The 13,405-nt window shown below is 42.6% G+C and overlaps 1 protein-coding gene across 50 annotated transcripts in view; it reads right to left on the bottom strand.

The window, feature by feature from the left end:
• ZMYND11 (zinc finger MYND-type containing 11) overlaps nt 1–13,405 on the bottom strand; it is a 171,519-nt gene that overhangs the window by 2,505 nt on the left and 155,609 nt on the right. For all 50 annotated transcript variants that reach the window (XM_043541531.1, XM_043541513.1, XM_043541541.1 and 47 more), the window contains 2 exons: nt 5,528–5,800; nt 4,443–4,628 (listed from right to left, as the gene is read on the bottom strand). In XM_043541531.1, the coding sequence (XP_043397466.1) occupies nt 4,443–4,628; nt 5,528–5,800 (459 nt within the window). The remainder of the gene's footprint in view (nt 1–4,442; nt 4,629–5,527; nt 5,801–13,405) is intronic.

Here is a 13,405-nt window from a genome sequence, read left to right on the forward strand (position 1 = left end):
GATTTTTCACCCCTGCTAGGTAAGGACTGCTCTTTCTTTCAGCAGATCCCCTGAGGAAGACTTCGATAGTTGCAAAGTTAGCCTACACTCACACCTCATCGCCTGAATATACAGAGCTTAATTTTCCCAAAAAGTTTGGGGTACCTAAATGAAGTGGCCTCATTTTCAATGGTGCTTAGCACCCAGCAGCTCCTATTGAGAACAATGGAGACTCCATCACATCCGCCTCTCAAGAACAATGTGAGTGCGTGCTGAGCAGCTCTGAAAATCTGGCCACTTCACTACATAATGAAGTGCCGTGATCACTGTGATCACCAGTGGTCTGCTGCTCTGTTCCTCAGCTGAGGCTTCTTTACCCTGCTCTGCTTAGGCTGTGAAAGCTTTTCTTTATATGAAAAGGGAATTTCTGCTACTCAACACAGTGATAATGAATTTGATTTACACAGCAATAACTTCCAGAGTCTCAAGTTTTCCTGCCTGGGCCCTTCAAGAAGGATGAACAGGCCTTCAGAATTCAAAGGATTTGGTTCTGAAAGGTGAATATTTAAAATCTTTTGCCTTCAATTTCTTTCTACCGGAGTGTCAGGGCAGTGCTGCTTGTACTATTTTGTTGTAGTACAACAGAGGTGCAATCTAACAGGAAAATAACTTGTCTGACAAGGAGACTGGGACCAGATCTGTTGACAAGTCACAGTCTCTAGATTTTTATATCACCCCCATCATTATAGTATCTGAGCACTTCAAAAGCATTAAATTTTATCCTCGAAGTATCCCTGTACAATAGGGAAGTACTATTACTAGGGGAGCTGCAGGTGCTCAGTAACTTTGAAAATCAGGCCCTGGAAGTCCCAAGTTGGGCACTCCCCCAAAATGCAAGGGGACATTTGAAAATCTAGACTGAGATGTCTATTGTATGACAGGGTACGGGAGGAGGAATACAGCGCATCCTCTCCACATGCAGCCACCGAGTCAAAGAATCAGGATTTCACTTTTCATGAAACTTCCTATCTTCCTTTATGTCCCACGTGGTTACAATATAAGATGAAGGATTACTCAGGAAACAAACCCAATTGTCTTGAAGAACTACAGCTTACTAAAACAGACAGAAGAAAAAAATTTATATCGGCTAAGCCAAAAGCCAATAACCATCACCCCCATAGGCCCAATGGCCTGTGATGGGTTTTAGATGGGGTAAGATCCAAGTTACCCGGGAAAGAATTTTCTGTAGTATCTGGCTGATGAATCTTGCCCATATGCTCAGGGTTTAGCTGATCGCCATATTTGGGGTCGGGAAGGAATTTTCCTCCAGGGCAGATTGGAAGGCCCTGGAGGTTTTTCGCCTTCCTCTGTAGCATGGGGCACGGATCACTTGCTGGAGGATTCTCTGCTCCTTGAGGTCTTTAAACTACAATTTGAGGACTTCAATAGCACAGATATAGGTGTGAGGTTTTTTTGTGGGAGTGGTGGGTGAAATTCTGTGGCCTGCGTTGTGCAGGAGGTCAGACTAGATGATCATAATGGTCCCTTCTGACCTAAATATCTATGAATCTATGAATCACCAATAAAGGGACTACCCAAGCTGCAAGTGGAATCCCTTCCCTTTTCTTTTTATAACTCAGCTATAGACAGTTTATCTGTAACAGCATTTCAAATGAATATCCTCTAGAGATCCATATTCCTGGATTTCATAAAGCTGGCTGTCCAGGAGTCTCTAGGAGCCATTAGGAACATCAGCTGAAAAGGAACATGGAACAGATGCATGCCTCTACATTACACAGAGCATGGGAGTCAGCCAAAGATCAGATTCATATTTGCTTGCTAGGAGACTTCAACAAAGCTGAAATGGAGGAGGGCAACTCAGATCCATAGATGGAGAGTCTGCTGCTCCTCTTACACGTCTTCCATAAGTCTCACACATAAAGCTCCTATATCATCCTACGTGCAGATACCCATAACAGAGGGAGCAAATTGCCAGCTTTAACTCTGAATCTGACTTTTCGAGATGATCACACTACATAATCTTGTGACTGTTAACCTTGTCCTCCACCCCCTCGTCTCCTATTGTTACCCATATTTTGCATCTTGTATTAGAGCCAAATTCTCTAGTAGCGTAAATGCATGAAAGTCCAATGAGTTGTGCTGATTTATACCACCAGAGAATTCAACCCATTAACAAGACTGTAAGCTCTTTGAGGCTGGGACCATGTCTCCCTGTGTGTTTGTAGAGCACTTAGCACAATGAGCCCTGATCTTAATTGTGGTCTCTATGCGTAACTGAAATAGAAACGTGTAATTAATAATAAAAGCTTTCCCTGGCTTTGGGCTATCCATCACAAAACCACTAATAAGCAAAGCCACTAAAACTCATTTGGTATATGCTGATTACAAGAGATTTCAGTAAGAAGGTATCATTACTATAATAGCCGCACGCAGCAGTAGTATTGCACTTAAGCGTCTGTTGTTATTACCGCTGGAGAAAAAATCATTTTGAGGGGTTGCATATTTGGAACATTTCCAACAGTTTGAGGCTGAACAAGTTTTTTTCTAAAAATGCGAGACAGGACTTGCCTGTAGGAATGATTCACTGAAGGCAGCATTTGATGGACCTACTCCCGGGTCCCTAGCTTTGTGTGCAACTGTCAAGAGTGCTCTCTGGCATCAGAAAGGATAACATGTAACTGCCTCACTTGGAGGTGGTGTGTGCACATGTCCGTGAGATGCAATGGAATGGGTACCAGTGCATCAATTAGCACTTTCTTTTGAATAAAGTTATCAAACATGACAAACAAATCACAATAAACTAGAATGATTCCAAGTTCTAACAGGGACAGCAGGAGTGCAAGTGTGCATCTATCATAAATTCTACCTATGGGGGACACTTATGCAGCTAGATAATTATCTAGGCTCTCAAGGTAAGTACTGAGGGTACGTCACTATTAGAGACTAAATCACACTCCATCAATAGATAAAAGTGAGATACTGGTAGAATGATAGATAATTCTATGGGAGCTGTGTTGTTTGACATATTCGATTCCTCTTTAAAACCACCAACAATCTTTGATACTTAGGAAGGGATCTACTGTCCCTACTTGACATTTTCCTTCTCTCTTCTAAGGGATATAGTTTTCTTTTTACAGACTATCCTCAAACTACAAAAACAATAGACAGAACTAGTGATTTTGAATATGAACAACCATTGTCAGTGGAAAGAAAAAAATCATTGATACTGGCTTGACACAGAGCTGGTCACTGTGAGAAGGAGGAGGAAGGAAGTGGTAACTGAGTGCTGGCATCCATTATGTCTCCAAGATGAGAGTGCCACCTTGTGGTGAGGCATTAAAACAAGACTCAGCCCTATATATTTGGCAAGATCTATGCAGGAGAGATGTATAGTAGATCTAAGGCCAAATATCCTTTATTTTATAGATTGCTATCAAAATCCTAATGCCACATTTTAAACATTACATCTAGTCCACCTTTTGTCTGATGTTTAGTTGCATGCTCTCTCTCTCTCTCTAAACAGTCCATGTGTTAGAGTAGACCTTCTGTTCCTAATGACAGTAACAAATTTTCCATCTACATCCTACTAGAAATCTGCAGCATTACATGTTAATAATTATTTGTAATGCATTAGTAGCCAAAATTTGCTGGGTGCTGTACTGACATATAGGAAGACATACTTCCAGCCCCAAGAAGCTTACAATCTAGAATGACAAAACACAAAGCATGGGGAAATGGGATACATGGGTGAGCTACGTGTCCAGTTCCAGTTGTTTTATTTAAGTGTAACTATATCCACTTTTTGTATATGCTGCTACAGGTTCAAGTTTTTAGGAGTGAAGGAGAGATGGGTGAAAGCTTGAGAAATATATTTTGGGTAGTCATTCCATGTATACAGGGTACCATAGAAGGAGATGTTGAGACATTTGTGAGAGAAGGAAACAAAAGTTGGCATCATTGGCAGATGAATACAAATGGAGACAAGTTAGCTATACTTACTTATACTTATAGCTATCCTATACAAGTGGCTGCTTCACGCAGGGCTTGGAAAGCAAGACAATAAAGTCATAATTTAATGCATACATAGCATAACGGGGAGGCAGTGAAGTGGTTCAAAGGGACATGATTGTAGCCATAGGAAAAAAGGATTATTTTGGAAGCAACATTTTGATGGGCTGGAGAGGGTGGGGTTAGTTTCACATAGGCCTAAGAGGAGGAGACGGCAGAACTCAAAGTGAGAGATAACCAAGGCACGGAGTAGAGATTTGGCAATTAGGATGGCAAGGAAAAGCAGAGGGAGGAGGGGAGACTAGGATGACCCCAAGGTTAATAGCTCAGGGAGAATAGAGTGGTTAACAGTAATGGTGAAAGCACATCCATGCTTCCTGCCGCCTGTACAAAACATTTTCAGTTATTCACTGGTAATAAATCCTGACACTTACCCACTGCTTCTTCTTGGTTTGGGAAATCAGTTGCTTGTGCTGACCTGCTAGTTTCTTAATTTCTTCTACAAACTCTTCTTTGCACTTCTCCTTTACCTGCTTACACTTTCTGTCCATCTCTCCTTGCATGTTGGCTACAGCTTTATTTACAGCTTGCCTTTTGTCCTCCTCCATCTCTGTACGCAGCTGGGATAAGGGGAGCAAGTCAATAAAGAAACTCAGTGCGTATTTGTATTCTTTGGCTACCTCTAAATACCATTACCATAGTAGATGGAGGTCAAACAAAGTAGAATTTTCATTCTTGGAAAATTTAGAAGCTTCTACTGCTTAAAAACAAATAAAAAACCGACCCCAGCAATTTAGCATACAATACATAGATCACAATCAAAACTTTACAGTAGTTCTACACTGCAAGGCAACTCTGTCAAAGCAGCATCATAGGATTCCATGTGTATTGTGTCAATGACTCTAGATCAGATGTGCTCAGTTTACAAGAGATTTTTTTAATTCTTTTGTACAAATTTACAGTAAGAGCAGATTGGACAAAACCCATGCAAAGAAACTTCACTAAGTATGAAAAAACCACAATGGGTGGAAGAGTTCAAAGGGTAACATTTAAAGATTCAATCTGACCCAAACTGTTTAATGCTCAAGATGAAATAACTGACAAGAAAATTATTTATTCAGTTTCACTTAAAGAGACGATAAGAAACATCTGTATAATCCCACCGCATGATATCGCACAGGTGAAGACTGAAGGCATAATTTAGAATCAAACGAGCTGGAAAAGTGTTACTGGGGTCAATTATAATGAATGAATGAAGACAGCTTGATTTTCAGATAGCAGGTTGCATTTGCAGGGATAGAAGCTAGAAAAAAAACAACTATACTGAATAAACTAAGCACATTTGATATGGACTCTCTGAAATACAATAACCAATGCTGTTTTTACACAGTTTCTTTTGAAAGTTGCACTTTAAAAAAGGATTTGCCCTATTTTCTTAAGAACAGATGACAGAAGACAACAATCTCCTCCCTCCCCAAACCATGTGTGTACAGTTTGGGTTACTTGCGGTGAGGGCTACCTTTTCCACTGCTTCTCGTACAACTCTCTCAGTCTCTCTCTTGTGATCAGCCTTCATCCTGTCTTTGAAGTCATTAAAGATTTTGGTGTATTTGTCATGGCACATGTTCTGACACACTCCATCATTATTGGTCTGGGTGCTCCGATGCAGCATTTTTGGAGAAGAGGCACTTAACTTCTTGGTCTGTGTTGAGACTGAAACCTTTTCAATGGGCTGAGGCATTGTGGGAATTTCCTGGCTTGAACTTACTGCTTCAGTTTCAGGCTCTGGCTCCTACAGAGAAAGAGCAAAATTTCTAACCCTTATGTCCAGGACAGACTATAACTCTTAGCATCTAAAAGGAAGGATTCGAATACACTGAAGCTGGCAAAGTTAGGCATACGTTAACATCCCCCTTTACTAGCCAAGACCCTGTTCCTGGAGGGTGCTCAGTGTGATGGAGTGCTGGCAGCGTCAGTCCGAGGCCAAGGCTCCAAAGGACATGACGAATCTCAGTATGTCATCCTTGCCATGCCCCTTTCTCAGCCAGCACTGCCCATTTGGGGGTTACACTTCATCCACACAAGCCCCTTAGTGAAGGGGTGGCTGCATCCTCTCTTCACTAACACCCTCTCAGAGGGATCCTAGATGTGGGCCCTTAAACCTGAGTTTATTCTAGTGGACGCTGGGCTAAATTGGGCCCAATAGGCTACTTTGGTATTTTATAAGATTTTGCTTACCTCACACGGCTGCTGAGAGGATTAACTAATTGTTTCAAAAGCACTTTGAAACTGAAAGGCTAATCAGATGCCAAGTGTTACTAATAATAACAGAACTAGACACAGATGATCATGAAAGCATTGTGCAGTAACATAATTATCCAGGGAAGAAATCACAGTTACTGTAGAACAGAATTTAGCTCACAGTTTGTAACAGAATAATACTAGTGGTCCATGCTCTTTAAGATACAAGTAATATTACCCCCTCACCTCCATCCCCCAGACCAGGAACTTGAAGTGTTTAAAATCACAAAAAAACCCTGTTTGTTTCCTCTAAGAAAAGATTATTATTTTTTATTTTGATAACCACTTAATGCAGAATGGATAATTAACAAATTCTCTGCAATGTCAAACCATCATTTATCACAATGTCTACTGCCTGGGCTATGCTTTGTGGTTGCCTAAATGACGAGTACAGAAATTATACCCATTAAAAGGTAGATTGTGTATTCCCTTTTGCTACCAAGTGCTATGTAACATGTCAGCCTGATTAATTTCTTAGAGCTGCCCTTATCTGGTCGCCGATCCAGAGGCCTGCATTAGGTCAAAAACTACAAAACAGTCTATATTATAACCTCACTGAGTAGGCACTGTTCCAAACCCGCTCTCAAAACATGCACTAGAGCCCTAACTCAACCCTTTTCTGGGTCTGCTTTTATTGACCCAAAAGGAACACTAATACAACATGAAGTTCGGCTCAAGTCTTCTCCCAAAACTAAAGGGAAGGATAAACAAAAAAAGGTCTGCAACTAGGGTTCTTGATTTCAAAAGGGCAAATTTAAAAAAATTAAGGGAATTAGTTAGGGAAGTGGACTGGACTGAAGAACTCAATGATTCAAATGTGGAAGAGGCTTGGAATTACTTTCAGCCAAAGTTGCAGAAATTATCAGAAGCCTGTATCTCAGCAAGGGGAAACAATTCATAGAGAAGGGTTGCAGACCAACATGGATGAGCAAGCATCTCAAACAAGTTATTAAGAGAAAACAGAAAGCCTACAAGGAATGGAAGATGGGATAGATCAGCAAGGAGAGCTATCTCTTGGAGGCCAGAAAGTGTAGGGGAAAAGTAAGAACTACCAAAAGCCAAGCAGACTTCGACCTTGAAAAGGAAATTAATACCAATAGTAAAAGGTTCCACAGCCATATAAATAAAAAGAAAACAAGAAAAGGAGAAGTGGGACCGCTACGCACTGAGGATGGGTGGAGATTAAAGGTAATCTAGGCATGGCCCAACACCTAAATGTATACTTTGCCTCAGTTTTTAATAAGGAGTTTAGGGACGGGGCAGGAGTACTACTGGAAATGAAAATATGGAAGTAGAAATTACCACATCAGAGGTGGATGGCAAAGTCAAACACCTTAATGGGACTAAACTGGGGGACCTGGATAATCTCCATCCAAGAACATTAAAGGAACTGGCACATGAAATTGCAAGCCCAATAGTAAGGATTTTTAATGAATCTGTAGACTCAAGGGTTACACCCTACGGCTGGAGCACTGCTATTATACAGTAAAAGTTGTTTTATCCGTCACTTTGCCAACTGGAAAGCTCTATAAACCAGCATTTCTGATCTTCATTGAAATTCTGGTTTATAGTCCAGTTGGGTGGGGCTGGCAGGGAGTTTGGGTGTGGGAGGGGGTATAGGAGGGAGTGTGGGGTGCTGGATCTGGGGGCCACTCATCTCGGGCAGCTCCCTGCAAGTGGTGACCTGTCCCGGCTGCTCCTAGGTGGAGACGCAGCAGGTGGCTCTGTGCGCTGCCTCCGCCCACAGGCGCTGCCCCCGCAGCTCTCATTGGCTGTGGTTCCCAGCCAATGGAGCTGCAGAGCCATCACGTGAGGCAGGGCGGGGGTAGTGCACAGAGCCGCCTGCCATAACTCGGCCTAGGACCAGCGGAGACAGGTCACCACTTGTGGGGAGCCGCCCGAGATGAGCAGCCCCCGGATCCGGAACGCTACACCCCCTCTCGCACCCCACACCCCCTCCCACACCCAAATTCCCTCCCAGAGCCCGCACTCTGCACCCCCTCCCACACCCAAACTCCCTCCCTCTAAGTTAACCGGCATTTTTCACTTACCAGCACCCCCCATCCCTCCAACATGCCGGATAAAACAGATTTTACTGTAGTAACTATTTTTAAGAAAGGAGGAAATAACATGATCCAGGAAACTACAGGCCTGTTAGTTTGACCTCAATTGTATGCAAGGTCTTAGAACAAATTTTGAAAAAAAATAGTAGTTAAGGACATGCAGGTAAATGGTAAAATTGGATAAAATACAACATGGTTTTACAAAAGGTAGATCATGCCAGACCAACCTGATCTCTTTCTTTGAGAAGATAACTGATTTATTAGACAAAGGAAATGCAGTAGATCTAATCTATCTGAATTTCAATAAGGCATCTGAGACAGTTCCACGTGGGAAATTATTAGTTAAACTGGAGAAGATGGGGATTAATATGAGAACTGAAATGTGGACAAGCAACTGGCTAAAGGGGAGTCTACAATGGGTCATACTGAAAGGTGAACTGTCAGGCTAGAGGGAGGTTACTAGTAGGACTCCTGGGGGATTGGTCTTGGAACTGATTTTATTTAACAGTTTTATTAATGACTTTGGCACAAAAAGTGGGAGTGTGCTAATAACATTTGTGCATGACACAACGTTGGGGTGTATTGCCAATATGCAGGAAGACTGAAATACCATATAAGAAGATCTGGACGACTGTGAAAACTGGAGTAATAGAAATGGGATGAAATTTAATAGTGCCAAAGCAAAGTCGTGCACTCAGGAAATATAAGCTGGACTTATCAGTTGGAAGCAATAGAGGAGGAGAAAGATCTGGGTGTATTGGTTCATCACAGGATGACTATGAGCTGCCAGTCTGACCCGGCCATGAAAAAGGCTAATGTAATCTTAGGATGCATCAGGTAAGGTATTTCCAGGAGAGATAGAGAAGTATTAATACCATTATACAAGGCACTGATGAGACCTGCTCTCGAATATTGTGTACAGTTCTGGTCTCCCATATATAAGAAAGATGTATTCAAACTGGACAGGTGCAAAGAAGAGCTACAATGATGATCAAAGGAATGGAAAACCTTCCTTATGAGACGAGACTCAAAGAGCTTGCCTTGTTTAGCCTAACCAAACAAAGGCTGAGGGGAGATATGATTGCTCTCTATAAATACATCAGAAGAATAAATACCAGGGAGGGAGAGGAGTTATTTAAGTTAAGTGCCAATGTCGGCACAAGAACAAATGGATATAAACTGGCCATCACCAAGTTTAGGCTTGAAATTAGATGAAGATTTCTAACCATCAGGGGGGTGAAGTTCTGGACCAGCCTTCCAAAGGGAACAGTGGGTGGGGGATGTAACTGCCTACAATGGCATGTAGCTGATCTGTGACTTCTAATATTAAATATCTCCAACGGACGGTAATGGGACACTGGATGGGGAGGGCTCTGAGTTACTACAAAGAATTCTTTCCTAGGTGTCTCGCGGGTAAGACGCAACCAGAGATTATGGTTCTATTACAGGAGTAGGTGAGTGAGGTTCTGTGGCCTGCAATGTGCAGGAGGTCGACTTGATGATTCTGATGGTCCTTTCTGGTCTTAAAGTCTATGAGTCTAAACTTGGTTGCTTCTAGCGTCCCTAAATGGGGATTACTCAGTTACCATGCTGGCCCCTCTCTCTTAGAGAGCCATTTCCACCTCCCCATACCTGGGTGGCGTAACAAGCCACCCGTCTCACAAAAGTTATTTGAACTTTCTTAAATCTTTACCAGTAGGATCAATACCTGCTAATAGGGTGGGGGTGTTTCAGGTAAACTATGCCAGGCCATTAAAAACCTCTCCAAGTACAGCCATAATACCTCTTAGATTACCCATCCCTGTGTACATCACTGGCCCCCTTTTGGGTTTGGATATTATTATTGATTATTATTGTATTACTGGTTTCAGGGTAGCAGCTGTGTTAGTCTGTATCCACAAAAAGAAGAGAAGTACTTGTGGCACCTTAGAGACTAACAAATTTATTAGAGCATAAGCTTTCATAGGCTACATCCATATTCATCGGATGCATAGAATGGAACATATAGTAAGAGAGATATATATATATACACATACAGATAAGTTGGAAGTTACCATACGAACTGTGAGAGGCTAATTAGTTAAGATGAGCTATTATCAGCAGGAGAAAAAAACTTTTGTAGTGATAATCAAGATGGCCCATTTAGACAGTTGACAAGAAGGTGTGAGGATACTTAACTTAAGGAAATAGATTCAATATGTGTAATGACCCCGCCCCTTCCAGTCTCCATTCAAACCCAAGTTAATGGTATCTAGTTTGCATATTAATTCAAGCTCAGCAGTTGGTTGTTGGAGTCTGTTTTTGAAGCTTTTCTGTTGCAAAATTGCCACCCTTAAATCTTTCACAGAGTGGCCAGAGAGGTTGAAGTGCTCTCCTACCATTTTTTGAATGTTATGATTCCTGATGTCAGATTTGTTTCCATTTATTCTTTTGCGTAGAGACTGTCCTGTTTGGCCAACGTACATGGCAGAGGGGCATTGCTGGCACATGATGGCATATATCACATTGGTAGATGTGCAGGTGAACGAGCCTCTGATGGCGTGGCTAATGTGATTAGGTCCTATTTAAGGTGTCACTTAAATAAATATGTGGACAGTTGGCACTGGGCTTTGTTGCAAGGATAGGTTCATGGGTTAGTGTTTTTGTTGTGTGGTGTGTGGTTGCTGGTGAGTATTTGCTTCAGGTTGGGGGGCTATCTGTAAGCGAGGACTGGTCTGTCTCCCAAGATCTGTGAGAGTGAGGGATCATTTTTCAGGATAGGTTGTAAATCTTTGATAACGTGCTGGAGAGGTTTTAGTTGGGGGCCGAAGGTGTTAGGGGATGAGAGCCAAGGAAGCGTTGTTCTAAGTCAGCCATAAAAATACGGTTCCCTTAACCCACCCAACAATGTTGTTAATCTTTCCAGCTATACTCTTAGCCCGGCAGAAGAGTCTGTCCTATCTCGGGGCCTCTCCTTTTGTCCCTCCAGGCCCACGAACATGATACAGTTCTGTAGTGACCTAGAATCCTACTTTCGACGTCTCCGACTCAAAGAATATTTCCAACACATCTCTGAACAACATATAACCCACAGAATCCTTCCTACCGACACTACAAAAAGAAGGATTCTGCGTGGACTCCTCCTGAAGGTCAAAACAACAGACTGGACTTCTACATAGATTGCTTCCGTTGATGTGCACGGGCTGAAATTGTGGAAAAGCAGCATCACTTGCCCCATAACCTCAGCCGTGCTGAACACAACGCCATCAACAGCCTCAGGAACAACTCTGACATCATAATCAAAAAGGCTGACAAAGGAGGTGCTGTCGTCATCAAGAATAAGTTGGAATATGAACAAGAGGCTGCTAGGCAGCTCTCTAACTCCACATTCTACAGGCCATTATCCTCTGATCCCACTGAGGATTACCAAAAGAAACTACACCATCTGCTCAAGAAACTCCCTGAAAAAGCACAGGAACAGATCTGTGCAGGCACATGCCTAGAACCCCGAACAGGGGTATTCTATCTGCTTCCCAAGATCCATAAACCTGGGAATCCTGGACGCCCCATCATCTCAGGCATTGGCACCCTAACAGCAGGATTGTCTGGCTATGTGGACTCTCTCCTCAGGCCCTACGCTACCAGCACTCCCAGCTATCTTCGAGACACCACTGACTTCCTGAGGAAACTACAATCCATCGGTGATCTTTCTGAAAACACCCTCCTGGCCACTATGGATGCAGAAGCCCTCTACACCAACATTCCACACAAAGATGGACTACAGTATCCCCGATAATGTCAGGAACAGTATCCCCGATAATGTCATGGCAAATCTGGTGGCTGAACTTTGTGACTTTGTCTTCACCCACAAGTATTTCACATTTGTGGACAATATATACCTTCAAGTCAGTGGCACTGCTATGAGTACCCTTATGGCCCCACAGTATGCCAACATTTTTATGGCTGACTTAGAACAACGCTTCCTCAGCTCTCGTCTCCTAATGCCCCTACTCTGCTTGCGCTACATTGATGACATCTTCATCATCTGGACCCATGGAAAAGAAGCCTTTGAGAAATTCCACCATGATTTCAACAATTTCCATCCCACCATCAACCTCAGCCTAGACCAATCCACACAAGCGGTCCATTTCCTGGACACTACTGTGCTAATAAGCGATGGTCACATAAACACCATCCTATACTGGAAACCTACTGACCGCTATACTTACCTACATGCCTCCAGCTTCTATCCAGGACACACCACACGATCCATTGTCTACAGCCAAGCTCTAAGATACAACCGCATTTGCTCCAATCCCTCAGACAGAGACAAACACCTACAAGATCTCTATCAAGCATTCTTAAAACTACAATACCCTCCTGCTGAAGTGAAAAAACAGATTGACAGAGCCAGAAGAATACCCAGAAGTCACCTACTACAGAACAGGCCCAGCAAAGAAAATAACAGAACATCACTAGCTGTTACCTTCAGCCCCCAACTAAAATCTCTCCAGCGCATCATCAAAGATTTACAACCTATCCTGAAAAATGATCCCTCACTCTCACAGATCTTGGGAAACAGACCAGTCCTCGCTTACAGACAGCCCCCCAACCTGAAGCAAATACTCACCAGCAACCACACACCACACAACAAAAACACTAACCCCATGAACCTATCCTTGCAACAAAGCCTGATGCCAACTCTGTCCACATATTTATTCAAGTGACAACTTAAATAGGACCTAATCACATTAGCCACACCATCAGAGGCTCATTCACCTGCACATCTACCAATGTGATATATGCCATCATGTGCCAGCAATGCCGCTCTGCCATGTACATTGGCCAAACCGGACAGTCTCTACGCAAAAGAATAAATGGACACAAATCTGACATCAGGAATCATAACATTCAAAAAACGGTAGGAGAGCACTTCAACCTCTCTGGCCACTCTGTGAAAGATTTAAGGGTGGCAATTTTGCAACAGAAAAGCTTCAAAAACAGACTCCAATAACCAACTGCTGAGCTTGAATTAATATGCAAACTAGGTACTA

Source organism: Chelonia mydas, chromosome 2 (assembly GCF_015237465.2).
Source record: "Chelonia mydas isolate rCheMyd1 chromosome 2, rCheMyd1.pri.v2, whole genome shotgun sequence".
NCBI lineage: Eukaryota > Metazoa > Chordata > Testudines > Cheloniidae > Chelonia > Chelonia mydas.